Raw genomic sequence first — 26,772 nt, 5'->3', positions numbered from 1 at the left:
TAAGTTCTGTAAGAGTCATACTTTAACTTATGAAATAACATTTGCAGAAGATCATCATGCTAGGTTAAGCTAGGCTAATGAAAGCAAAGGCATGAACGTCTCTCTTAAGAGAAAAATAAAGTAGAAATACAGCTTATCTCAACATTGTATTAATGAAAGATTGTTGATTTCTGAATTCTGTCCTGTAAACCCCACTTAGGAGAAGAGATGGGATTAACAAAACCATTTTGCTGTCAGAGGTTTTGGAGACCAATGAGAATAGCATAAGGCCTGCACTACACGGATAGACTGATAGCTGAAGCAGAAAGCTTTAAAAGAGAATGGCTCCTTGAGGACTTTACCACAGCAAACAACAGCAACATAAAGTTATCACAAAGTGGAAAATTACCCAACATCAACTAGCAGCACAGAGTATTGTTGCTGTAGAGACAGTGTTTTGCAGATATGAAATCAGATACTCAGGTCTAACCTCAGGTATGAAGAGAACTGAGAAGTGGAAATACCAGATAAGCAGAGACCATCACAGAAAAGACTCGCCCCCCATACACACCACTGATTTTAGAAGATAATTTGGATAAGCGGGTGTCCACAAACTTTTGGACATATAGTGGATGTATTAGCCCAGCCTAGATTACAGTTTAGAGCTGGGGTCTCAAACTGCAGCCCCCACAGGCCACATCTGGCCCACAAGACAGCTCCACATGACCACTCACATGTTTCTACTTTCCAATTTCTTCCAGCCTGCAAATCAATTTTACTTTCTCTGGTTTCTGGGTTTGCTTTAAAATAGTGTTATTGTGCAGTTTTCTTTTCCATTGCAGAACTGGAAATAAAATATTCTTATATAAACAAATTATAAACAATAAACAAATTAGCCTACATACAGCACATACACACATAAATAAGCATATAAATGTATTTGAACCTTGAATGGTTCTTTGCATGGTGAAAAGGTTCCTCACATCGATGGAGAATGTGTTGTACATGCTTCTATAAAGCCCCAAAAAGGGTTCCGCTATTGGTACGATGTCAAGCTTGAAACAACATCAGAACCTTTTTGGTGCTATATAAAACAATTTTCAAAAAAGGTCTATATAGAACCATATACAACACATTCTCCATCAGTCTAAAGAACCATTTCACCATGCAAAGAACCATTTAAACATGCAATGGTTCTATATAGAACTCATGGCTGTAAATAGAACCATTTCCTAAAGAACCCTTGAAGAACCATCTTTTTTAAGTGTGCAGTTTTAATAATAATGATTATAATAACATACATGCATACATACATACATATATATATACATACATAATAAGGACCTTTAAAGAGATATCACTTATCGATAAAAGGAGAAAAGATCCATACAGAACGCTTTCAGCTGTGGCTGGTATGGTGTAGTGGTTGGTATGGTGTAGTGGTTGGTATGGTGTAGTTGTTGGTATGGTGTAGTGGTTGGTATGGTGTACTGGTTGGTATGGTGTTCTGGATGGTATGGTGTAGTGGTTGGTATGGTGTAGTTGTTGGTATGGTGTAGTGGTTGGTATGGTGTACTGGTTGGTCTGGTGTTCTGGATGGTATGGTGTAGTGGTTGGTATGGTGTAGTGGTTGGTATGGTTTAGTTGTTGGTATGTTGTACTGGTTGGTATGGTGTACTGGTTGGTATGGTGTGGTTGTTGGTATGGTGTAGTGGTTGGTATGGTGTAGTGGTTGGTATTGTGTAGAAGTTGGTATGGTGTACTGGTTGGTATGGTGTAGTGGTTGGTATGGTGTAGTGGTTGGTATGGTGTACTGGTTGGTATGGTGTAGAGGCTGGTATGGTGTACTGGTTGGTATGGTGTAGTGGTTGGTATGGTGTACTGGTTGGTATGGTGTAGTGGTTGGTATGGTGTAGTGTGTAACACCTCTGCCAAATGCCATAAATGTAGCTGGGCTTTCATACACATTACACTGGCCTTATGAATGTGATATTTTCTGTAAGTAACTGTAAGGTTTTTTAAAGATCTTTATCATATGTATTATAGATCAAAAATAAAAATCTTTACAAGAAACGTTCAGTGCATAAAGAACCATTTTAAAGAATGTATTATTATGGATTGTAAAACGGATAATTCCGGTCCTAAAATCTGATTGGCTGAGCTGCGTTTGAAGCCTTTGTAAAATACACGGTACAGCGACCGCCTCACAACAACTAAACTCTGTATCACTGCGCCACGGCACGAAAAACCCTTGTGCCGTTAAAGGAATAATCTTTTAATGTAATGCTGCTCTCATGGACCACCGAGTGTACTGATTAAGTAAGAACCCGTTTTTTGTTTAAACTTAGGGGATTACAACTTATGTTCTTAACTAGAACTAGGCCGATCAGCTAGCTAACAGGCTAAGAGATGACTAACAGTCTAAACAACTCCATCTTTAATATCACAGGCTTGAATTAAAGCACTTACAGTACGATTAACAGTAAAACGGCAATATAAAAGTCTGAAGAATGTCACTTGAATGACTTACATGCTTCAAATGTCCATGTTTCAGTCAGACGTAGCGTCAAACCCAGGCTGAATCCCAAACGCCTTACGTACTCCCTAAGTAGTGTGCTAGCTACGGAGGTTTTGAAGTTCTAGCTTCTACAGCCAAATAGTGCATTTGTCAAGTATGGATGTGACTGAATTTTTATGACTGTTTTTCTGTTGTATTATTGTTTTGCACCGATGGGATACAGCATGCTGGAGCCAGTATGTACATTCCTACAATTCCTTCCTAGTGCACTATGTAGGGAGCAGGGCGCCATTTGAGATTCAGCCCCAGCATGAGAAGAGGTGCGCCGTTGGGTTGGCGCTATATAAGACTGGTGACCAAAAGTACTTATAAAGCGATTTTTTATGCATTAAGCAGTGCTGTGTTATAATATGTTCATTGTTATACGACAAAAACTTAAAAAGTGTACGCAGCGATGGGCGACAAAATGTTCTTCTCCTCATTCAGCGGTCCATGGTTGCTTGGCAACAACACCGTACTCTAAAGGAACGAGCTACATTTGTTGGTGGAATACTTGTTTATGTCCATTATTATGAATAATAATAGCTTTAATTATTTTCTGGAAAAAAATGTGTGTTTGGCGTAATTTTTGTTGGCCGCCGTTTTATAAAAGCTATAAGCAGAGCCGGTTTAAGAGGAGCCTGGCCACTTCCTATTCCCCGTGTTATATCAAAAACCGGACTGCTAAACAGCAGAGGGCGCCCGCGAGCGAGACCTCAATAATGGGAGTAAACGGCGCTCAACGGCTAAAAACGAAAAGTTATAATAGTTTCTAATCACTCGCCCAGAACTTTCCTTTAATTTTAGAAAGCAGAAGGATGTATTTCACAAAAAAACTAAGAAATCTTACCGATATCTGTCCTTTTTTCTACAGCAAACGGGTTGTGGGGAGCAGGAAGCGGGCATTACTGCTAGAGCGTGATGATTGATTGGCGAGCGGAGCAGCTCATTGGCTGTTCGCGCTCACTGACTTCATGAATATACATGAGGTGCCGTTTTAAATTCCTATAACTCGAGTTTAAAAGCTCTTAAAAATATAACAGCGGTGTTAAAATGTTTTATGCTGTTCAGTGTTCAGTATATGAATGTATCCTTTTACATTAAAAATGTTTAAGCATTTATAAACTATGATTTTGCTCAAATGCTCCATATCAAGCCATTCATTTTGGACTCGCTTGGGAGCGCCCTCTAGCGTTTGAGAAACTCGGAATACATTGCAGAGTGGGAATTCTCCCTATGGCCAAAAAAGAAATTAAAATTAAAACCGTAAAATGAAAATGCAAACTTCTTTTTGCCATTTCTTTTTCCAAAATCTGCGCTAATATCCTGCCAAAATTGAAAATGAAATGAAATGTCTACATAGGCAATTTCATTTTTCACATGAGCACGGGCCATTTGTGACAAAAATAAAAATAAATGCAAAACAGCTATTTGTCATTTCATTTTAGTCGTTATTCTGGTTTTTCATGGCCAAATCTAAAATGAAAAAGCTAATAGAGACAAGAAAATCCAAGCTTCACTTTGGCTTTGGCTTTTCTTCATGAAATGCAGAATATGTGTCAAAACTAAAATCAGAATGCAGTGTTCACGTTCTCATTTCTTTTTCATAGCAATCGGCTGCAGATCTGACAAAATGAAAATGCAAAACTGATAAATCAACAGCAAAGTGACGGTTTGTGATTCAGTTTTCGGCGCGGACGCGCTTTAAGTGTCATAATGAAAAGGCAAATGCAAACGAACATCAGCGCCACCTGCTGGACATTTACTTTACATTATCCACTTTTCGATTTCGTTTTCAAACTGACCCACATGCAAATATATGTTAATTAGCACTGGGCGGGGCTACGGGGTACATTTTAGGACAGCCTTAGACCTCCGAGTCAGAACGGCATCATTCCTCGAGCTAAACAACTTCGAGTCTCGAGAAAAACCATCGTCATGACTCAAATCTGGTGAAACTGAACGTCAGAACAAACACCGTCAGAAAAAACTGGAAATGTTATACTGGCATTTATATCGAGATACATAATAGTTTTCTAAGTTATACGAACCAGTATATGCTCGACCAGGCCTGCGTTTGGTCTGATACCTTTTCTCTGAGGCCGTTTGGTCTCATATTCTCCCCTCTACAGGTTCTCTGCTGTAAGCCACTTGAGGCCGTGCGTTACTGCGATTTTATGACGGGGAAGGGACTTTTAGGCACTCCGCTTCACGTCGTGCGAAAGAACAACCTTCCGTGTGATAAAATCGCAGTAACTGTGGCTTATTAGCGTTATTTAATTATAATTTTTAAATTAATGATACGACTGTAACTATGATTTCATGCATTTTGAACGCATATATCCGCATGTGTTCATATTTGGCACTATAGTGTACTGTTGGAGCACTGCAATGAAAAATGAATGACTTGAATGTATCAGTCACGTGACGCGAGCATTAAAGCTTCACTCTTCTACTCGTTCCTACCTTCACAGTCAGGGCGCTCTTAGAAAGGAAGACTCACAGATTGGCTGCACGAAGTTTAGTTCAGTAACAAACAAACTGGTCGCCCGAACAGGGACTTGAACCCTGGACCCTCAGATTAAAAGTCTGATGCTCTACCGACTGAGCTATCCGGGCTCTGGCATGCAGGGAGTTCTTGCATCATGAGGACTTCCGGTTTACAACATGAGCTACTTCTGAAGACTCATGTAGAGGAGAAGGAGCTGCGGTGGTCCGAGTCCATTCACAAGTAAGACTACTGTCACTGTGATGAGACAAATGACTCAGGTTTAGAGGAAAATAACTTTCCAGAGAACAAATTAAGTAGAGGTACAAAAAACGTGTTAAAGGGGAACACCACCAATTTTTCAAATTCTTTGAATACTTCAGTCCTTACGATGTTAACAGTCATTCAGAGTAGTTTGATGTGAAACAGCATATTTGTAGAGAAACTTACAGACTCATATTTCTTTACAGTGCTGGTGATAGGAACCAGGGGTCAACATGAGTGCGTTCACGTGCACTTAATAATCCAATAACTGCAGAAAAGCAGATTTTGTCAGTAATCTGATCAACATGTTTACATGCTCTCGAGTAATCAGATAACGGGAAACTCTGGGTCTACATGAGTCAGACAGTAATGAGATTTCTACTGTGCAACCAGCCAATACACTCAAAGAAGAAGACGTGACGTAAAACTCAAACGTCGTTTTTTTTTTTTAAACTTTGCGCCACCTGAAAATATGAACATACATCATTTAGAAAATGAGGAATATTTAAATCCTTTATTTCCTGTTTGGTTTCAGCTCCTCTCCAAAAGTGTTTTGCTGCGTCTCGCGACATCCACCGTCTGTTCTCACGCCTGCGCAGACTGAGAAATCCCATAGAAATCAGAGTAAGAGTTTACATGCACTGAGAAATCTGATTACCGAGCTAAAATCCAGCTCTCTTTATCAGATTTCTTAATCAGATCGGAGTGTGGTGTTTACATGACCATTTGAATAATCAGATAACTGTAGAAATCCGATTATGATCGGATTATTGAGTGCATGTATATGAACTCTATATCTACAACACAAATATAGCCATTTTATTCACTATCCAAAACGACTGGTGAACCTACACCTGTCTTCTGAGTTTTTAGTGTTGATGATGGTAAAACAATGAGTTCTTTGGGGACTATTTTGCCTCACAGTACCCTACGTGTACCCATCTGCTATGAATGGACAAAATTCATTTTAAGCAAAAACTTTATCGCAAAACTATCATGAAACAATGTCTCAGACATCAGGCAGTGAATACATAACCATTTCATGTAGTAACTTTCTGTGAGGGAGCTTTTAGAGGTGGACGTCTGGTTCCTATCACCACCACTGTGAACGTTTCTGACTCGGTTAGTTTCTTTAGAAGGGAGCATTTCACACCAAACCACTCTGAATGACTCTGTTTACATCTCAACCATATGTAGAATTTTTGAAAAGTTTGTTAGCCAGTATTGCTTATTGTTTTATTATTTAATCATCATTTCTAATTAATGATACGACTGTAACTATGATTTTATGTATTTTGAAAGAATTTATCCCCATGTGTTCATATTTAACACTATAGTGTACTGTAGAAACATTTCAATAAAAAAATAAAAGCTGACTTGAGTGTATCAGTCAGGTGACAAGAGCATTAAGGCTCCACTCTCCTACCTTCACAGTCAGAGCGCTCTCAGGAAGGAAGACTCACAGATTGGCTGCATGGAGCGAAGTTTAGTAACAAACAAACTGGTCGCCCGAACAGGGACTTGAACCCTGGACCCTCAGATTAAAAGTCTGATGCTCTACCGACTGAGCTATCCGGGCTCTGGCGTGGAAGGAGTTCTTGCATCATGAGGACTTCAGGTTTACAACATGAGCTACTTCTGAAGACTCATGTAGAGGAGAAGGAGCTGCGGTGGTCTGAGCCCATTCACAAGTAAGACTACTGTCACTGTGATGAGACAGCTTTGCAGGAAACGACTTGAGTAGCAGTAGAAAAGTTCGCACGTCACAAAATGTCTTAAAGGAGAATCCCACCAGTTTTTCAAAATTTTTGAATAATTTAGTCCTTGAGATGTAAACAGTCGTTCAGAGTGGTTTGATGTGAAATAGTTCATTTGTCGAGAAACTTACAGATTTCTTTACAGTGGTGGTGATAGGAACCAGGGGTCACCATGTCTACAACACAAGTATAGCCATTTTATTTACTGTCCAAAACCACCGGTGAACCTACACGAGAATGAGTTTTTTAGTGTTGATGATGGTAAACTAGTCAGAAATCTGAAAAATCTGACTTATTTGGGGGCTATTTTGCTTCACAACGCCCTGCATGTACCCCTCTGGATTAATATACATTTAAAGCCAAAACCTTATCACAAACTATCATAAAACAGTGAGTGCGTTTACATGCACTCAGTAATCCGATCATTTCTGTGGTTATCCGATTATTAAGATGGTCATGTAAACACCATACTTGGATCTAGAAATCTGATCAAGAAATCTGATGAAGAGAGCTGGATTTTAGCTCACTAATTAGATTTCTCAGTGGATGTAAACTCTTACTCAGATTTCTTTTGGATTTCTCAGTCTGCGCATGCGCGAGTACAGATGGTGGTACCAGATATAAGCAAGCAGTGTTGCTGTGAGACGCAGCAAAACACTTTTGGAGAGACGCTGAGACCAAACACGAAATGAAGGATTTAAATATTCTTCATCTTCTAGATGATATTTGTTCATATTTTCAGGTAAAGTTGACCGAGGTTAAAAAAAAGCAACATCATGAAGTTTGAGTTTCACATTACGCTTACGTCACATTTTGTGAGTTTATTGGCTGGTTGCAAAACAGAAATCCATTAGAGGTGGATGTCTGCTTTCTATCACCACCACTGTGAACAATACTGACTGGGTAAGTTTCTCTAGAACTGAGCATTTCACACCAAACCACTCTGAATGACTCTGTTTACCTTAACTATTTAATTTATGCCATTTGAAAGAATATATCCCCATGTGTTCATGGTTAACACTATAGTGTTGAAGCAAGACATAAAAAATAAAAGCTGACTTGAGTGTATTTAAACCTTTACCCCATTTTTTTTAAATCGTTCCTACCTTCACAGTCAGGGTACTCTCAGGAAGGAAGACTCACAGATTGGCTGCACGAAGTGAAGTTCAGTAACAAATAAACAGGTCGCCCGAACAGGGACTTGAACCCTGGACCCTCAGATTAAAAGTCTGATGCTCTACCGACTGAGCTATCCGGGCTCTGGCATGCAGAGAGTCCTTGCGTCATGAGGACTTCTGGTTTACAACATGAGCTACTCATGTAGAGGAGAAGGAGCTGCGGTGGTCTGAGTCCCATTCACAAGTAAGGCTACTTCAGTGCTGACAGATCTGGACTGCAGACAGGCCAGTTTAGCACCTGTACTTTTTTCATAAGGAGCCATGCTGTTGTAATACATGCAGAATGTAGTTTGACATTGTCTTGCTGAAATATTTAAGGCCTTCCCTGAAAAAGACGTGGATGGCAGCATATGTTGCCGAAACATGTATATATCGTTCAGCATTAATGGTGCCTTCACAGATGTGCACGTCACCCATGCCATGTGCGTTAATGCACCCCTATACCATCATGAATACTGGCTTCTGAACTGTGCACTGATAACAAGCTGAGTGGTCTTTAGCCTGGAGGAGACCATGATTTCCAAAAAGAATTTCAAATTTTGATTCATCAGACCACAGGACACTTTTCTGCTTCCCCTCAGTTCATATTAAATGAGCTCAGGCCCAGAGAAGGTGGCAGCATTTCTGGGTCCTGTTTATATATGGGTTCTTCTTTACGTTTTAGAGTTTTAACTTGCATTTGTGGATGTAGCGACAAACTGTTTCCACAGACAGCGGTTTTCAGAGGTGTTTCAGTGCCCATACAGTAGCTGCGTTCCAAAGCCTAGGCTGCATTTATTGCCCGCTATGTCATGGCAGCCCGTTTCCAAAGGGGAAAGATCCTTCATATGCAGCAGAAATGCAGCCTACATTCGGAGTGATTCAAGGACACATGAGATGTATCCTTACAGGCCTTCGGTTACCCATGGTTCTATGCGCACGAACGACGCAAAGGAGAAAAAAACAGCACCACGAAAATGGCAGAAAAAAAAAGTCATTGGAGCAGAGTTTGTTTTAAAATGTAAGTTCTTCACATACTTGAATTCGTCTTCGTTACCTTATAAAGTGTAAAATCACTGATTAATTAAAACATTCGTCCATATGTCGAATATCATCCATATATCGTATTTAATTAAGAAGTATTTGTGTATGTGTAGTTTATCATATTACGTAAGAACATCTCCTCCATTTCCGTGAAGAAATGAAAAAGCAACAAACACAAAGGCTTCATTTTCTCTCACCAGTTCCCTCACGAGTTTGGCGCTGCTCTGATGGCGTCACCACGCAGCCTCGTTAGGACTGTTCCATTTGTGTGACCAATAGACTACTAAGGAGGAGTCTTCGTAGGACACTCCTACTGAGGACCCGCACTACCTTGGCTGCAGCCTTGGCTTTGGAACGCAGCTAGTGATTTCCACTACAGAATTAGGTCTGGTTTTAATGCAGTGCCGCCTGATGGCCCAAAGATCACAGCCAGCAAATACTGTTTTTTGGCCTTGTCCCTTGCGTACAAAGATTTCTCCAGATTCTCTCAATCTTTTAATGATATTATGTACCGTAGATGATGAAAAGCAAAAGTTCTTTGCTATTTTATGTTGAGAAACGTTATTTTTGAATTGTTGCCCTATTTGATCGTGCAGTCTTTTTTTTAAAGATAATCCTCATCTTAACTTCTGAAAGACCTCTCTGAGATGCTCTTTTTATACCCAGTCATGTTGCTGACCTGTTGCCAATCAACCACCAGGTGTTTTTTTTAGCATTACACAACTTTACACAACTTTTGTTGCTCCTGTTTCCAACTTTTTTGGAACGTGTTGTTGGCAACAAATACAAAATGGGCATATATTTTTCAAAAAACAATCAAATTTCTCAATTTAAACATTTGATATGTTGGCTTTGTACTATTATCTATGAAATATAGAGTTTAAATGAATTGCACATCATTGCATTTTGTTTTTATTAGGATTTTGCACAGCGTCCCAACATTTTTGAAAATGGTATTGTAGTAATTTTAAAAATTAGTAACTTATAGAACTGCAGTGGAGCTGCTTATTACATCTAGCACCTATCAGTATAGGAAGTGAGGTTTCTTAGCCAATATTCTTCTGTTTTTGGGACTAAATTAAATGATAAACTTCAAAAGTTAGAGTTCAGATGCTCTTGTCGTCGTACCTTAATGAAATGACTAACTGAGGAATCTTGCTTCGTGGAATACCCCCTGGTGACGCTATTTACTAAATCTACAAAAAGGGAATCTATATACAAAATATCCAAGCTATCAGGGTTAAATAGGCTGGGCTAAATCAAGGTCAAGACAAAGCAGTCCAAAAGGCCAAGCAGTCAGAGAATAATCACATAGGCAGCAAACAAGCAACAGGAAACAAGTGAACAAAAGCTGTTGGTGGAGCCAAGGAGGCATCTTTTGTTCTTCCTGTCTGATGATATCATAACCAGAACTTAGCTAGAGCATGGACTGGAGTTTGGACTGGACCAAGTGGTGAAGAGTTGAAAACATGGACTGGATCATGCAATGAGGGTGCAACTGGGAAGAGACCTGCTTTCCCTACCCTCTACACTGTTAGAAATAAAGGTTCTGTGCAGGTACATTTTTCACTCATCAAGGTACAAACAATGTAAATATTCCCTCAAAGGTGTAACAGTAGTTTTAAGGTCCCAATAAAAAACACATATTTGTACCTTTTTATAACCTAACATTTTAAAAACAGAACAACAAAAATAAAAGCCTGGAGACGAGACGGGGTGTGTGGAGTCAGTACAACTTAGAAAATATAATTTCAATGGATTATGGTACAGTTATGCTCCCTGACTAAAGGTACTGAGATGTACCCTTGAGGGAACCACCCCAGTGACAAAAGGGGCACTGCCCCAGTGACAGATTCAGACCTTTTTTTCCGGGAGTGTACCTTCCGCCTGTCCTGTTGTGAATGCAGTGAAACTCTGCAGTATCTGATTTCAAGTAGATTAGTTACAGTGAATGAAAAGCAGAAATGTGTGACATTTAAAGCAGCAGAAACCAGCAACTCATATGATCACAGAGAGTATTTATTTATTATTTTTTCATTTCAAAAGTTGGATTTTCAGTTAATACTTAGGTTTATTATAAAAACAGCCTCCAGTATTGATTTATTCATGAAGTGTGATTTAAAGCTGGTTCTGTTGTTAGTGCACTAAAAGTGTCCAGACATCCATTCTAATTGGTGAATTTGGCTACTTTAATTCAGTACTCATTGCTGTTCACCTGCACGCAAACAGCTTGAATAACCTCCTTAGAAACGTTGCTACTAGAATCGGACACTCCGCTGCTGCACATGAGTATGAGGGTCAGAAGACTAGAGGGGTATAAAGGTGGAACTGCATTCACTGGAGTGATGGAGTTCCATCCAATTCCTTTGGGATGAGCTGGACTGATCCAGAACTGATCATCTGACATCAGTACCTGACCTCATTAACGCTCTTGTGGTTAAATGCAATCAAAACCTCACAGAAATGTTCCAACATTTTTAGTGTAATGTCTCCCCAGATGAGTAGACCCTGTTACTGTAGCAAAGGAGGACAAACTGCCTATTAATACCCTTCATTTCAGAAGATAATTTGGATGAGCAGGTGTCTACAAACTTTTGGACACATAGTGTATGTATTAGTCTGGCCCATTTCACAGTTTAGAGCAGGGGTCAAAGACTGCAGCCCTCACAGGCTACATCTTCCACAAGACAGCTTCATGTGACCACTCACGTGTGTCCCACCTTTCTCCTTTCCAGACTGAAAACCATCTTTTCCTTCTCTTTGTTTTTGGGTTTCTTTGTAATGTTATTGTGCAGAACTAGAAAACAAAATGTTTTTCTTCTTTTCACGTAGCTATTTATAGGCCTAAAAACATGCCTGTGAATTGACAAAACAGGCTCCATCATGCCTTACAGAACCATCTGGAAAGCCACATATCATCACTGCCCAAAAAAACAACCAAAAAAAAACGTATTTACGAAATAGTAACTTTCCAGGAAAAGGCAAACGTCCTTAAATTCTAAGGCAAGTTAATATAAAAGGATTTTTGGATCATTTCTGTTGGTCCATTCATTATGATATTCTCACACAATGTAAAGACACACACTGCCACTTTTAAACCACTTCTGTCAGAGTTGACCCTTGAAGTGCAAGCACTGGGCCATTCCTGGGCCATATGTGGACCAGATCGAAATTCTAAGCTGGACATTGAGTTATTATCATTATTATTATTAGTAGTAGTAGTATTAAAGGTAGCTGAGTTCCAGAAACTGAATCTGGCCCGATTCTGTGCCATGATTAGCCATCATAGCCTGTTCTTGACAAAATGTGTTTTTCAAAACCCAAAGGAAAAGTTGGCCAAGACCTGTTCAAACAACTAGGATATAACGCAGTATAGATGAGTAGTTGTTCATGAAACAGCATTCAGCTCCAAACACGCCGAGCCTTCATGATAAAGAGCTCAGTGTGTGTTACTGTGTTTAGGAGGCCTGTACAGATTCAGGCTGGTTTATCTAAAGCGTCGCTGCATAACAGCTATTGTCGTTCTTCACTTTGAAACTCTCTCTAACAGTCACAACAAAGGAAGAGGAAGAGAAAAACAAAGATACCAAAGAAATAAATCAAATAAAGAAGCTAGGAAGCCGGAAATTAGGCAATCAACAAAACATTTCCGGAGGAGTAAATATATATACACACACATATATATATATATCGCTGCTGTTGGAACAAAACCTCATGTCTTCAAAATGGTAATTTTACAGGAGAAGGAAAAAACATACTTTACTTTTAATGTACGTCAATGGAACCAGACTTTTTTCCAGGTCATTTTGGGCCGTTTCTTTTCGTCCACTAATCATGAGATTTACATACAATGTGACGGAAAACAGGCGTTTTCAAAATATGTCAAAAACTGAAAAACAACAAAAATGGAGATTTTTTTGTTGTGACAGCAGTGATTGTTTGTTTTTTTATTTGTTTTGCTTAAAATCTTTAGCGATCTAAATATTTACATATTTGTAGAAAGTTTTTGTTTGGTGAAAAACAAACAAACAAAAGGTCATCTACTCCCCTCCATTTGAAATGCATATTATCCAGCAGGTCTCTTGTTAGCGCGTCAGTGGCGCCACCTGGTGGTGAGTTGCGGATCAGTCAGTCTTCTCTTAATGCTGACACTAAATACAAAACTGCTCAGATGAATGCAAATGACCTTAAAGTCAGAGAATAATAGCAAATAGAAAATGTCTTTGTCTTTTTTTATTTCAGTGGATATTGTCACAAAACTGCCTCACAGAGAACCTACAAAATATCCATAACTCACAATGATCATGAGAAGAGCACAGTTAACAGAGAACTCACATGAGTTCACTGGGTCACAGACTGCAGCCATTGTGGCAAAGTCTACACAGCAGGGGTGGAAAAAGTACAGAGGAACTGTATTTCAGTGGAAACATGAGTACTGTGTCAAAATCTCTCAGTTAAAGGTGGAAATACAGAGACAGAAAATGACTCGAGTGAAAAGTATCAACATAATCAGTATCAGAAAGTATCAACATATAAACAGACTCCAGTATGAGCAGGTAATAAATAAGTGTTTTAACAGAGAAAATGAAGAATCAGGACATGTGTTATGTTTTTTGTTTGTTTGTTTGTTTGTGTATTGTTTATTATATATATATATATATATATATATATATATATATATATCATATATTACTACATATACATATATATGTAGTACAGGAAATGAATTGTAAAAAAATCTACAGTTACTCATGTTTTTCCACCCCTGCCACCAAAAAATCTAATAAAAAACAATAAATTAAAAAATACAATTAAAAAAAATGTCCAAAGAAAAACAAGTATCTCCAGAATAGTAATTTTACAGGAGAGGGCAAAAACACTCTTCACTTTTAATGTAAGTTAATGTAAAGAGATTTTATTCCAAGTGATTTTAGAGCATTTCTATTGGTCCATTCATCATGAAACGACAATAATGGAGATACATGGTTTTCTCTGGACAGAAACGAAATACACTATTAAATTTCCACTTAAATGGCTGCTTACCTAGCAATTTCACCAAATTTCTGCACAGTTCAGTCGTTGAGATGTAATAGTGGTTTTATCACCAACACTGTGAACAATTCTGACGCTGTATGTTTCTCAGGAACGGCAATCTGAATGACTTTGTTCACATCTTAACAATTCAACTATGCAGAAATTTTGAAAAATCAGTGGAATTCTCCTTTAAGCCTGGTCCTAGACTACAGCATTGTGAATAGAGGCTTGATCCCTGTCCAGGAAACCGACCTATAGTGTCCAGCGCAAATGCACACTGGACATGTTAATTCACCGCTGGGCATCTATGCAAGAAAATATTTTATTTGTAGTAAGAACCACATTTTCCTTAGCAATTTAACAAATGTGCATTAATAAATATGAAAGAATAAACACAAAAATATAAAACAAAATATACATCTTCTGTTTAAAAAGCAGACAAACAAATAAAACATTATAAAACATCCTCTGAGTATGAGAGTACATAATCTGTCATTAAGACATGACTGGCAGTTCCCACCAGGAGTCATTTTTCTGTTCAAAAAGCCATAACCAAAATAGTACAGCACATCTTTAAGATGCTCTCAGGCCAGGACAGCGAAGGACAGGACAGCAAAGACATCATCCAACCACAGGCTTATTTATTGTTATTCAGCATGAATAGTAGGAGGACTCGTTTTTGTTTCAGCTGCCTTACGCCCTCAAAAATTAAGCTTCTCTGTTTTTCATCCTTGCAGCCTTTTCCCTAAGAAAAGAAAGTTCTTTTTAACAGAAGTCATACAAGACATATGGACATATAGCCTAAACCGAGAGGCAATACACAGACATGACTTCAAAATAAAAGCACGTTGAAAAGTAGATTTGCTAAGAGCTGTTCTGAGGACTTCAGAGTGTCACTTACATTAGGCATGTGACCCTCTCCTGGGTCCACTGCATCAGGGGGTCGGCACAGAAAAACTTGCCATTCGTGGTTTGAAAGCTGCAGAAAAAGAAAGGGATAGCGGGTGTGATCAACAGCCGAGTCAACCCGTATCAGATTTCTTGTTATGTTAAAAAGAAGATTCAACCAAAAAGAAATCTAATTTACACTAAATGTAGTCAGTCAAGTCATGTTTGGTGTCTGAAGTTTGCCTCTTTAGTTTTACACTGAAGCCATGAGGCTAATGTAGCTAACAAGTAATGGAAGCATGGGCCTCACCAGTTAGTACTGTGCTAACACGTTTAGCCTATTGTTTGACACATGGTTCAACTGGATTAAGCTAAAACAGTGGCAGCAATTTTGAAGACTGGAATTTCATTTTTGTCTCTAACAGTATGTCTGCTAGAAAAAAAAACAGCAAAACCAGCATATCGCTGTTGTCGGAAGAAAACCTCATATCTCCAAAATGGTAACTTTACAGGAGAAGGAAAAAACCTTCTTTACTTTCAATGTAAGTCAATGGAACCAAACGTTTTTCCAGGTCATTTTAGGTCATTTCTTTTGGTCCATTTATCATGAAATTTACAAACAATGTAAATGCCAAGAAGTATTTTCAAATTATGTCAAAAACCGAAAAACGAAGTTTTCTTCCGACAGCAGCGATATGTTGTGTTTTGCTGTTTTTTTTTCTAGCAGACATACTGTTAGAAAAAAAATGGTCAACCAGCATGATGACGGGTGACCAGTGTAAACCAGCAAAGGTCTGTGCTGGTCTGGGTCAGTTTAAGCTGGTCTGGTGCTGCTTTAGCTGGTCACCCATGCTGGACATGCTAAAGCAGCACCAGACCAGCATAAAACAAAGGTCTTTTTTCAGCAGGGAAAGGGTCAGAAACCATAAGCAAGTCTATTTGAGATTACTTAACAACTCAGTGCAGTTTGAGGCAAAGGGTATCATGATTTAGGCATACTGTTACCATAATGCTGATTGGACTAGAACCTTCCATTGTGGCAATATTAGTCTCACAGCTCCCGTACAAAACTAAAGAAGTAAACTTCAGACCAGTGTCGTGGTTGACTGATTACATTTGGGGTAAGAGTAAAATGTGTAAATTTAAAAACGTAAAAACAGTAATTCGGCTAATTGCCGTGTTTCTCTCCGGTTGGTTAAACACTCACATTATGGCCCTCAGGTCACAGTGTCTTTTGGTGTTTTGGATGGCGTAGCCCTTCAGATGGGCGCAGCGGACAGGTATCTTTTTGTACTGGAGACAGCATCTTGCTGTGAGGGCAGAGAAGATGACTTTAGTGGTGGACAGCCTGCAATTTAGATGTTACAGATTTATAATGCAGAGATAATTCACATTGTTTTAAATCCAGTAAGTTGGCAACAGCGTTTTTCTCACTCTAACATAATCAAATGAGTTATATTAGCTGATCATTGGATACAGTGTATTAGTACAGAAACACCAACCTATCACCGCTGTCCAATGAAAACCATGCATCTCCATTTTTGTCGATTTTTATTTTTCGACATTGTTTTAACACACCAGCTGTCCTTTACATTATGTGAAAATTTCATGATGAATGGACCAATAGAAATGCTCTAAAATCACTTGGAATAAAATCTCTTTACATTAACTTGCAGTCAAAGGTAAGAGTGTTTTTGCCCTCTCCTGTAAAGTTACTATTTTGGAGATACTTGTTTTTCTTTGGACAATGATGATATGCAAAGTAGGGGTAACTGAAGAGCAATGCTGCATTACTAAATCATAATCAGACCTTATCGTCTCACAGAAAAGATCAATAAACATATTACAATCTATTCTATTTATATTCTGGAATGTATTAATGACATAGTGTTATATGCAAATTAGGGGTAAATAAAGACCAATGCTGCATTATCACATCATAATCAGACCTTATCTTCCCACAGAAAAGGTCAATTAACATATTACAGTCTCTTCTATTTATATTCTGGAATATTCTGGCTTAGAGTTATATTCAAAAGTTTGTGCACCCCTGGTCAAATGACATGTTTTGCTGATTTTCTATGTGAAGATAAGTTAATACATTCTCTACACACTAATACACTACATTCTCTACACACTTCTGAGCATTTTAATGTGCAATTTCTGTTTATTTGAATTTAACATATTGTGGGAAAAATAAAGCATGAAACCTGGCCTGTGCAAAATATATATATATATATATATATATATATATTATATATATATATATATATATATATTTCCAATATGTTAAGGTCAATACATAAATAAAAATTATGCACCAAAATTAGCAGAAAAATGCAAAACATAAACAAAATGTAATTTAACCTTTTGCATATAGCTGTACACTCTTTAAAAGTAAGGTCTTGGTTCTTTGGAGTGACACACTCTCAAAAATAAAGATGCCAAAATGAGTCTATGAGTTATGCAGTAGAAGAACCCTTTTCCTTCCCTAAAGAACCATGTTTGATAAATTTGGGATTTGTGCACATGAAGAATCTTTTAAAGGTTTAAAGGATCTTCACGTAATGTAACTGTTCTTTACCGGTTCTTTCAATAATCTTTACATTATGAGGTTCTTTAAACTTCACACATCTCATTTGCAAAAGACAAACCAGTCATCGAAAGGTTCTTTAGGGAACCAAAAATGGATCTTTTATCTTTAAGAGTGTTTTAAGAGCTTTGTCCCATTGAAGACCCACTAAAAAAGGTAAAAGAGTCTCCTAAAGAACCTTAATAGATAATAATAATAGATTTTAGATTTTATCACATTTATGTCCAACAACAACATGATGTGCCAAATTTCAAATTTCTGGAACTTGTATCTTATTTAAGCATCTAACAGTATCTACTTTAGTTGTTTTGAATGCATGTGATTTTCATACTTTTTTTGAAAATTAAATTGATTTTTTTGTTGCTTTGTTAAATAAGATATAGATGTCAAGGAGCTGAACTAAAAGGCTATTTAAGGAACTAAAAGTGAATTTTCCTATTTCATTATTCCAAATCCTCTGCCAAACTCACCAGTCTGCGTCTCCGGGACGAAGGTGCTGAGGATGAGAATAGACAACAGTGCTCCAGTGCAAAGCTTATCCATGGCCGTGGTGCTCTACTTCGCTTCTCTAACGTTCCTCTAACGTTCCTCTCACTTCTGCTCTGATCCTGGATCTCCAGTCGAAGTTTTATGAGAGCTTTGCCTGCGGGGACTTTCCCTTTGATCACATGGTATATAAAGGATAGTGTGTTTTTTCGGGCTTCGGTTCATCTGGGTATGAGTGGCCCTGCCTCCGTGCGAGCAGGTGAAAAGCACGGTTGCTTTTCTTGGTCCAATTTCCTCATTCCACCTGCTGTGCACAGGGACCTGTTTAAGCAGGGTTGCAGTTTAACCTCAGGAATGTTCCAAATCTGCTAATCTCTTCTAGAGCTCTGCTCAATCAATGTCAGAGATCTGGAGAAAAGTACAGTGTTAATTTTTCAGCTGAGTGAACTAGAAACACAGCATCGGAAAGCAATCTCAGTGTGTACAGATGTCCACCATTCAAAACATTCAAGTTTATCACTGAGAGCACATCAGTCAGAGGCGGCTGATATGCACCGACTGCTATAATGAATGTCTTCGGCATTTGTTTTGCCACTTTCAGTCCTCTAAATGCTTTCGTTTCATTTAAGCTTCTTTCTGTCAGCAAATATTATCTTAGCCATGAAACAGGAGTGTGTAGAAAGATCATGTTGACAGACACGATCGATGTGATTGTGGTGGTCACACTTTATTTATAGGGGTCCTTTAGGGCCAGGGTTAGGGTTAGGATTAGTTTTTGGGCTGAGGTTAAGGTTAGGGTTAGGATTAGGGCCAGGGTGAAGGTTAGGTTTTGGGTAAGGTTAGTAAGTTTAGGTTTTGTGTAATGGAAGTAATATTAACAGTCGATCTACTTAATGTAAGTATTGCATAACTTTAATCCATGTAAAAACGAGGCATATTTACAGTCGTACAGCCTCTGTCACATTGCACTTTGTGTAGAGTTTCTAAGTGAAAATAAGTTAGCATCTCTTCTACAGGGAGCAAACTTAAATCTGCTAATTTTAGTGCACAACTTCTATTTATTTGCTGAGTAATGTAAAAAAATAAAACATAAAATATAAGATCTAACTTTTGCACAGGGCACTTTTTGTGTTTTACAGGTTAAATAAACCATAATTGAGCATTAAAGTGTGCAGAAGTTTGTTCTCTGTAGAGGATGTGTTCACTTACTTTCACTTAAAAAATCTGTCAAAACGTGTAGTAGAAGTTCCCAAACTTTTGCATACGACTATTGTTTTTTGTAGTGGGTGATTATCTGGTGCGTTGCCAAGTTATGGAGAAATGGCTAAACCGGTTATAATGTCCTCAGGGTGATGTACACCAAAAAAGTATAACGACATCGGATGAAGGTTACAGAAACGGTAAACCAGTAAGTCTGATTACTAGAGTTGTACATAATTATTTGATTATGTAATGTCAAACGAGGCCACATAAAACTTCTGATTTCACATTATGCAGACAGTTTAAAGAGGACTATTGAAATGTCACTTTGTAAGTTGTAAATAATTAGGGATGGGAATCTTGGTAACATGTTGCTTGAATCCTACTACATAACACTGACATAACCATGCCATAAACATGTCATGCACATATCATATGCTGTACCAATTTTGTTCAGTAATACAACAGTGTCATGATTGCATTATTATTAGTGTTACTGATTATGTCATAATCCAGACAAAAACGCAGACTTACTTTTCTCTGCTTTAAGCTTTAACTCAGCTATAGCCGCTTTTCTCGCATCTCCAGCAGGAAACTTTTCCTCAAAAGTAGAACAGTTTCTTGTAAAATGTCTCTCAACATTTGACTTCTTACGAGGCTGAAGTCACTTCTCATTCTCCAGCATCTTGTTCGAATTTTACTATTCCACCTTAAATGGTGCCTGGACAGTTACGCCAGAATGTAACTGCTGCACCATTTAAGGTGGAACAGAAAAATTCAAACAAGATGCTGGAGAACAAGAAACTGACTTTATAGCTTTGTGACCTTTTAGTGTTTGACAGTTTCTTGTTGCAGATTAAACGTATCAGGAAACCAGCTGGAGTGATTATAAATGCAAATAAGCCCATACATACATACATACATCATCTCAACCCTACATACATCACTTATCCTTCTGGGTCGCGGTGGGGTGCTGGAGCCTATCCCAGCTGTCATTGGGCGGAAGGCAGGATACACCCTGGACAGGTCACCAGTCCATCGCAGGGCAGACAGACATACAGTCCACACACACTAATACCTAGGGGCAATTCAGCAAGTCCAATGCATGTTTTTGGACCGTGGGAGGAAACCCACGTAGACACAGGGAAGAACATGCAAACCCCACACAGAAAGGACCCCGGTCGCCCGGGCGGGAATCGAAACCCAGGCCCTTCTTGCTGTGAGGCGACAGCGCTACCCACTGCACCGCCGTGCTGCCCCAAACATGCCCATTCATCTCCAAATTATCGATGGTCATCTTAAATCTTTCTCTTTGTCCTTATTTATTGTGAAAACCGTGTTGAACGATTAGCAGAGCTTTATTTTACTGAAAAGGAGGATTATTTTATTTTTAAACTTAAAATCTGATTCTGCTGTGCAGTCACAACAGCGCGGTAAAAGAGCCGAATGCGGCTCCGGAGCCACATGTCCGGAGCCTCTAGTTGAAATCAGTGAAAAGATGTTTGTTTTTAATGGGTACTGAAGTGCTCCTCTGAACACGGCCTAACTCTGAAGTTTACTGCACTAGCTCATGAGCCAGATAGCATCTCCTGAGCTGGTTGTAAATCAAAGCTGCGTTCTTACATAAGACAGGTTTACTATGATTTCAGGCCCTTTACTTCATGTACACATCAATTTATGACTGCAAGCAGGCAAACATTACAAATTATAATGTTTTGTAAATCAATTCAAAATCTTTCAAGAGAGAACTGCGATGCATCCAAGAATTGATTGTTTTTCCCACCTCTGGAATTAATGCAAAACAATTAAAGGACTTTCACTATAATTGCATTTATCATTAGTTATACTGTTATAATATGCTTTATTCTGCTTTATTATAATAGTTATTGCTTTATCAACGAAATAAGACTGTCATTTATACTGGAAATATCACTGGCAACTGTAATTGCATTTACATAATTTTTCTGTTATACACTGGAGATTTTGCTGATAGAAGTTTTACTGTATTGTACTGTTTACAACACACACTGATAAGAACAAGTGAATGCAACACAAACACACAACACACAGTTTCATGGAGCAAAACCATAAACATGAACACAAACTATAAAACAAGCAAAGTATTTATCCAGGAGTTTTTCAATAGCAGTGTTTTTTTATGCAAAGTAAAATGTGATGCCTGAAATGTTTAAAAACATGCACGTGTATGATTGTGTCAAATAAATGATATGGAAATCAGGTGGTTGGTCTGAAACTGGGGACTTCAGAGTTCCTGATATATATGTAGAATAGCAAAAGGTCATGTTGTCATTTGTAACTGTAGACATGACTGAAGACCCATGCTAAAATAAGGTGTGCTAAAAATAGAATATGGATTGACGTAGGTGTTGCGTTGACCCTCTGAACTTTCATAAATCTGTAACCTTGTAAAACCATATCATATGGTTGATATTTCCTCAAACAACAGGGCTAAAAATAGCATCTAAGTGAAAACCACTTAGAGCTACGCCCACTAGGTTTACTGTTCCATTCCTTTTTGTCATTTTTGGAATGTGTTGACTGTGTTTCTGGCTGTATTGTGCTGATAAAAATGCTCCTGGGAGTTAGTTTATAAAGGCACTGTGACCTGCAGAGTCGCCAGAGCCTCTCTGGTAAAAATCAAGGCCTCCACAAAATGCACACCTTAGAATTGGCAAGGTCAACACCAGTACTGAGGTATCGATGCGTCCAATCGTGACGTTTCTTTCACAGAATCGGTTCTCACCTGAAAATATCAACAGTGAGTGTTTTCTTAAAGAGGGAATTAGACGGTTAACATATAAACAGAGTCATTACGAGTGGTTTGGTGTGAAATGCTCTGTTCTAGAGAAATGTACCCAGTCAGAATTGTTCACACTGGTGGTGATAGGAACCATCTCTAAAAGCTCCCTCACAGAAAGTTATATGTGTTGCTTGATGACTAAGATGTTGTGTTACAATCATCAGGCAACATATACAACCCTATATAATTTAATATATGTTAAATCTTCAGATGTAACCAGACGTCTGAAGAGTTTATTGCCTTGTTACATGAAATGGTTATAACTACATTGCCTGGGACATTGTTTTATGGTAGGCATAGAGCTACACAACTGTTTACATATTGAATCATGTATGATTATTAAAAAAATCCCCTTTAATTCCCCATTAAGCAGTAGTGAGAAACAATAAACTGTATAAACTGTATATTATATATATTATATATTATATATATATATATATATATATATATATACACCTCCTTGTTTCTATGCTCATTGTCCATTTTATCAGCTCCACTTACTATGTATAGAACTACAAAGTGCACCTATATAGTAAGTTTTAATATATATAAGCTGATAAAATGGACAATGAGCATAGAAAACAAGGAGGTGATCATAATGTTATGCCTGATAGGTGTGTATATGTGTATATTGGTGTATATTATATATACACACACACACACACACACACACACACACACACACACACACACACACACATTTTTTAGCTGCTTATCCTTCTGGGTCATGGGGGGGGCCTGGAGCCTATCCCAGCAGTCATTGGGCGGAAGGCAGAAAACACCCTTGGCAGGTCACCAGTCCATTGCAGGGCAGACAGACATGCACATGCCCACACACACTCTTACCTAGGGGCAGTTTAGCGTGTCCAACTGGCCTGACTGCATGTCTTTGGACTGTGGGAGGAAACTGGAGCACCCAGAGGAAACCCACGCAGACACGGGGAGAACATGCAACTCCACATAGAAAAGACCCTGGCCACCCAGCCGGGGAGATGAACTCAGGCCCTACTTGCTTTGAGGCAGAATGAATATATATAAATAATGGAATGGACAGGTACTTCGTTTCCTTCCACCCATACAGTCAATGTTGATTTTCAAAGTGAAAATAAGTTAACACACCCTCTACAAGTAACTTAAAAATGACATTTTTCTGCAAATTTTAGTGCACAATTTCTATTTATTTGCTGAGTTTAGCATGTTAGACACATTTTAGGCTTTATCTTTATTTATTTATTTATTTATTTGTATGTAATTCTGCATTAAAATGCACAGAAGCCTATTCTCTGTAGCGGATGTGTTGGCTTATTTTTACTTCTAAAATCAACAAAACATAGTTTGACCAGGGGTGTCCAAACTTTTCCACAACTTTAACTTTACACATGTGCAATCACAGAAGGCCACATGAGACAACAGATCATGTGGAGTTACTTCATTACACTGATCAGTTTATATAACACTAAAGCAGAGACTTTGAAACATAATTCATTGATTTCCACTTTTACAGGTTTTCAGGGCAGGAACCAGTAAGATTTCACCATTTTACAGGCACAAGAACACTTTCAAAAGTATCAGTATTGATACTGTTGATATTGATAATGAGATAATACAATATGGCGATACTTCATGAAATATTCATGATACATGATATTATTTTTTGATATCTAATAAGTTGGAACAGACAAAACAAAAGAACCAAAGGTGCCACATTTAAAAATATTGTTAAAAACTGTGAATACAATGACTTTTATCTAACATTTCACACACTGCACTGAACTAAACCCAATTAAACAGGACTAAACATGCTCTCATCGTATTGGTCTGTGATGTAGAAGTACTTACAATAACCACAATATGTTCAGAAAAACATATTGTGAGGTCATTTATCACAATGAAGATAAATTATCGCCGCCAAGCCTTAAGTCTTTGTAGCCTTAAGGTCAGCTGTAATTTGAAGGTCTTTGTGCTGGAAGTTCCCACTGATCCTGCCAAACAGAGGCACATATTAACCCATAGATATGCTGAGAAAGTGCGACACCAGCCACTGCTGTGTAGACTTTGGTACCACTTCTGTCTGTACAGGGAGTTTAAACATTCACAGCGTAAACATGAAGTCAGACGCTTTGCTCTGCTGTGGCTTATAGGCCAACTTTTCTTCTTCTTTTTCTTTTTGTCAATTTAAAGTCAAATATGTCGTCATGTATTTCTAAGTGAGACGCAATATCAGCGAGGGTCTCTGAGCTAGCCGAGGGTTTCCTTCTATGACTGGTGAGTTGGTGGGAGGAGGAAGTAAAACCTGATATTATCGGTTATTATATTTTCCCCACCGTCTGGTGCATGGTGACATCATCAAATCAGAAGAGTCATTACATGGAATATTTAATATGTATTTTTAATGATATGGCATGGTGAATCATGCTCAGTATGACAAGAGAGACGACGTAACACGATAATAAAAGGTCAATTTTGGCTTCAGCTTGACTTTGACTGCCCAGTCATAGTAGCCCTAATCCACACTAGGTTTCTCTTCAATTGTGGCAATAGAGAGGTTCAGGGGGACCTGAACAAGCAGGGGGTGGGGGTACAGAAATACTCAGAAATAAATAGTTTTTTAGTTTTCATACTCTATATTCTAAGTTATTATACTAATAAACAATACTAGACTGTATTTTCTACGGTTATCTTTCAATGTCTGCTTATCTACCTGTTGTTTCCATTATCCACCCCTCAAAAATAAAGGTGGTTTGATCCTCCGGCAATTTGTTGGCTATAAGTGGCAGTTAGTGGCTGTTCAGTTCATTTAAAATGAAGCCAAAATTAGTATTTCGCAAACGAAATGAACAGAGAGAGACAGAGAGAAAGCAAAAAGAGGCAAATTCTGACCTCTTTCTTCAGAAAACAGGTGAGCCTGAAGTGCCAGACTGTAAATATGGTGTAGTAATGTGTACCAGCTAGCTAGCTAGCGATTAGCTTCATTTGCAGTCATTTGTATCAAGCACAAGCTGATAAACAAGCACAGGATTTGATTTAATACAGCAAGTAGGCATTTTTTAAAAATAGCTAATGTAACACACAGTGTTTCTGCATTGACAACATAATGAAGTTCAGCCTCAGCCCAGCAGTTAACCTGTAAAACACACACTTTTATTTAGAAGCGGTCTCTGAGGGAGAGAGAGAGCAGCACCTCTTCCTTTACTGATGCCACTGAAGACATGAAACAAGGTAAGCTCACCAAAGCAGGTAGCCAATAGGTAACTTCCAAGCAACCATTTGTTGAGCCATTTCTGTGAAAATGACAGTAAATATAGTTTGATATTTTAAAAAAGTTTTTCTCTTTTAAATTTCCCTCTAACTGTTTTGAACAGAGACCAAGGCCCAATCCCATTTCACCCCTCGCCCCTACCGCTTAGCCCTCACACCCTCCGTTTTGCACAGTCACGCATAGGGTAGGGTGTACCGGCAAGATGGCTGCACAAGCAAGCAAAGAAATACACAAATGTAAGTGTTTTCTCTGTTATAAAATTATGATAACTATTGTATTGTGTTAGATTAATGTTGTTTCATTGTATTATGGTCCTTTTCTTCATAACAAGCATCAAAACCCCCTAGTAGTATCCTGATGTCTTGGTAGCTAGCAAGCCAAATTTTTCGTTCCACCTTAAATGTTGGTTCCACCATTTATGGTGGAGCAGGAAAATTCGAACAAGAAGCTGGCGAATGTCTGACTTCAGCTTCATATCACCAAAGCATTAGGGGTGGGCGGTAATGAATAATGGTCCCTCTTTGAAGACATATAATTCCCTAAATGTAACTAAAGCACAGCAGTGAGGAGCTGAACTTTACCCTCCTCTGCTATCACTGCAGACTGGCAGGGTCACCTACAGAGCAGCGCTAGTAGCTGTTAATGAAGCAATGTTCTCTTTATTTGAGGGTCCCATTTCATAGGGAAGATTTCAGCCACTACCTCTTGTAATTCAGTTGCAAGGGGCAATGTGACACTTGAAAACAAGGGGTAAGGGTAAAAATAAGAAATGGGATTGGGCCCAAGTTTAAGTCTAGTCCTCACTGAACTTCATCAAAACTGAACTTCATCAAAACATTGAAAGCACACTTTATTTTTAGCAGCTTAACCCTTAAATGCAGACCAACCATCCACATAAAGATATACAGCATAATAAGTACATTATATTTTTTTCATTTCCTTTATTTTCTTGGGGTACGGTGTTGGGCTAGGGGTACATGGGTGCACTACTATTCTTCTAAAATTTGGTGGTTTCCACTGGTATTACGCACATTTTGCAAGCTTTAAAATGAAAATGTGTTTAACAAAATCTTTGCAAATTAATGACATAACGATATCATGTGATTTCCTGCAAAAACATCCAAGACTTACATGTATATTGCAGATTGGAAATATGTTTTGTTGACATTTGTTAAAATACACTATGTGGTCAAATATATGTAGACAGCATCACATCTATATGAGCTTGTTGGACATCCCATCCAA

The 26,772-nt window shown here is 38.3% G+C and overlaps 1 protein-coding gene, 2 long non-coding RNA genes and 3 other non-coding genes across 6 annotated transcripts in view; 2 read left to right on the top strand and 4 right to left on the bottom strand.

Annotated features, from left to right (window-relative positions):
• Nucleotides 1-4,307: 4,307 nt before the first annotated feature.
• LOC118798942 lies at nt 4,308-8,497 on the top strand. Its single transcript, XR_005006085.1, has 3 exons — nt 4,308-5,267; nt 6,723-6,979; nt 8,160-8,497. It is a non-coding gene; the product is annotated as an uncharacterized LOC118798942 (long non-coding RNA).
• Nucleotides 5,083-5,155, bottom strand: trnak-uuu. Its single transcript has one exon. It is a non-coding gene; the product is annotated as a tRNA-Lys (tRNA).
• trnak-uuu lies at nt 6,795-6,867 on the bottom strand. The gene has a single exon. It is a non-coding gene; the product is annotated as a tRNA-Lys (tRNA).
• On the bottom strand, nt 8,232-8,304 carry trnak-uuu. Its single transcript has one exon. It is a non-coding gene; the product is annotated as a tRNA-Lys (tRNA).
• Nucleotides 8,498-14,899: 6,402 nt separating the features above from the next.
• Nucleotides 14,900-18,502, bottom strand: ccl20b (chemokine (C-C motif) ligand 20b). The gene is made up of 4 exons (XM_036558837.1): nt 18,232-18,502; nt 16,376-16,478; nt 15,182-15,259; nt 14,900-15,025 (listed from the first exon to the last, which is right to left on the bottom strand). Exons 1-4 carry the CDS (start codon nt 18,302-18,304, stop codon nt 14,989-14,991), a joined length of 291 nt encoding a protein of 96 aa, XP_036414730.1. The 5' UTR covers nt 18,305-18,502; the 3' UTR covers nt 14,900-14,988.
• Nucleotides 18,503-24,325: 5,823 nt separating this feature from the next.
• Nucleotides 24,326-26,772, top strand: part of LOC118798592 — a 41,509-nt gene continuing 39,062 nt past the window's right edge. Inside the window, exons 1-3 of the long non-coding RNA XR_005006069.1 lie at nt 24,326-24,533; nt 25,418-25,487; nt 25,631-25,763. This is a non-coding gene — a long non-coding RNA (uncharacterized LOC118798592). The remainder of the gene's footprint in view (nt 24,534-25,417; nt 25,488-25,630; nt 25,764-26,772) is intronic.

Source organism: Colossoma macropomum, unplaced genomic scaffold, assembly GCF_904425465.1.
Source record: "Colossoma macropomum unplaced genomic scaffold, Colossoma_macropomum, whole genome shotgun sequence".
NCBI lineage: Eukaryota > Metazoa > Chordata > Actinopteri > Characiformes > Serrasalmidae > Colossoma > Colossoma macropomum.
The sequence above is the reverse complement of the archived record's forward strand: the minus strand, read 5'-3'. Positions and strand labels throughout refer to the sequence as shown.

Bases quoted from the DNA above. Each gene is read 5' to 3' on its own strand.
- ccl20b (XM_036558837.1), bottom strand. From the start codon at position 18,304: ATGGATAAGCTTTGCACTGGAGCACTGTTGTCTATTCTCATCCTCAGC. The intron at 15,260-16,375 runs GTGAGTGTTTAA...CTTTTTCTGCAG, and splicing joins TGTGACCTGAGGGCCATAAT to CTTTCAAACCACGAATGGCA. The intron at 15,026-15,181 runs GTAAGTGACACT...TTCTTTTCTTAG, and splicing joins GAGAGGGTCACATGCCTAAT to GGAAAAGGCTGCAAGGATGA.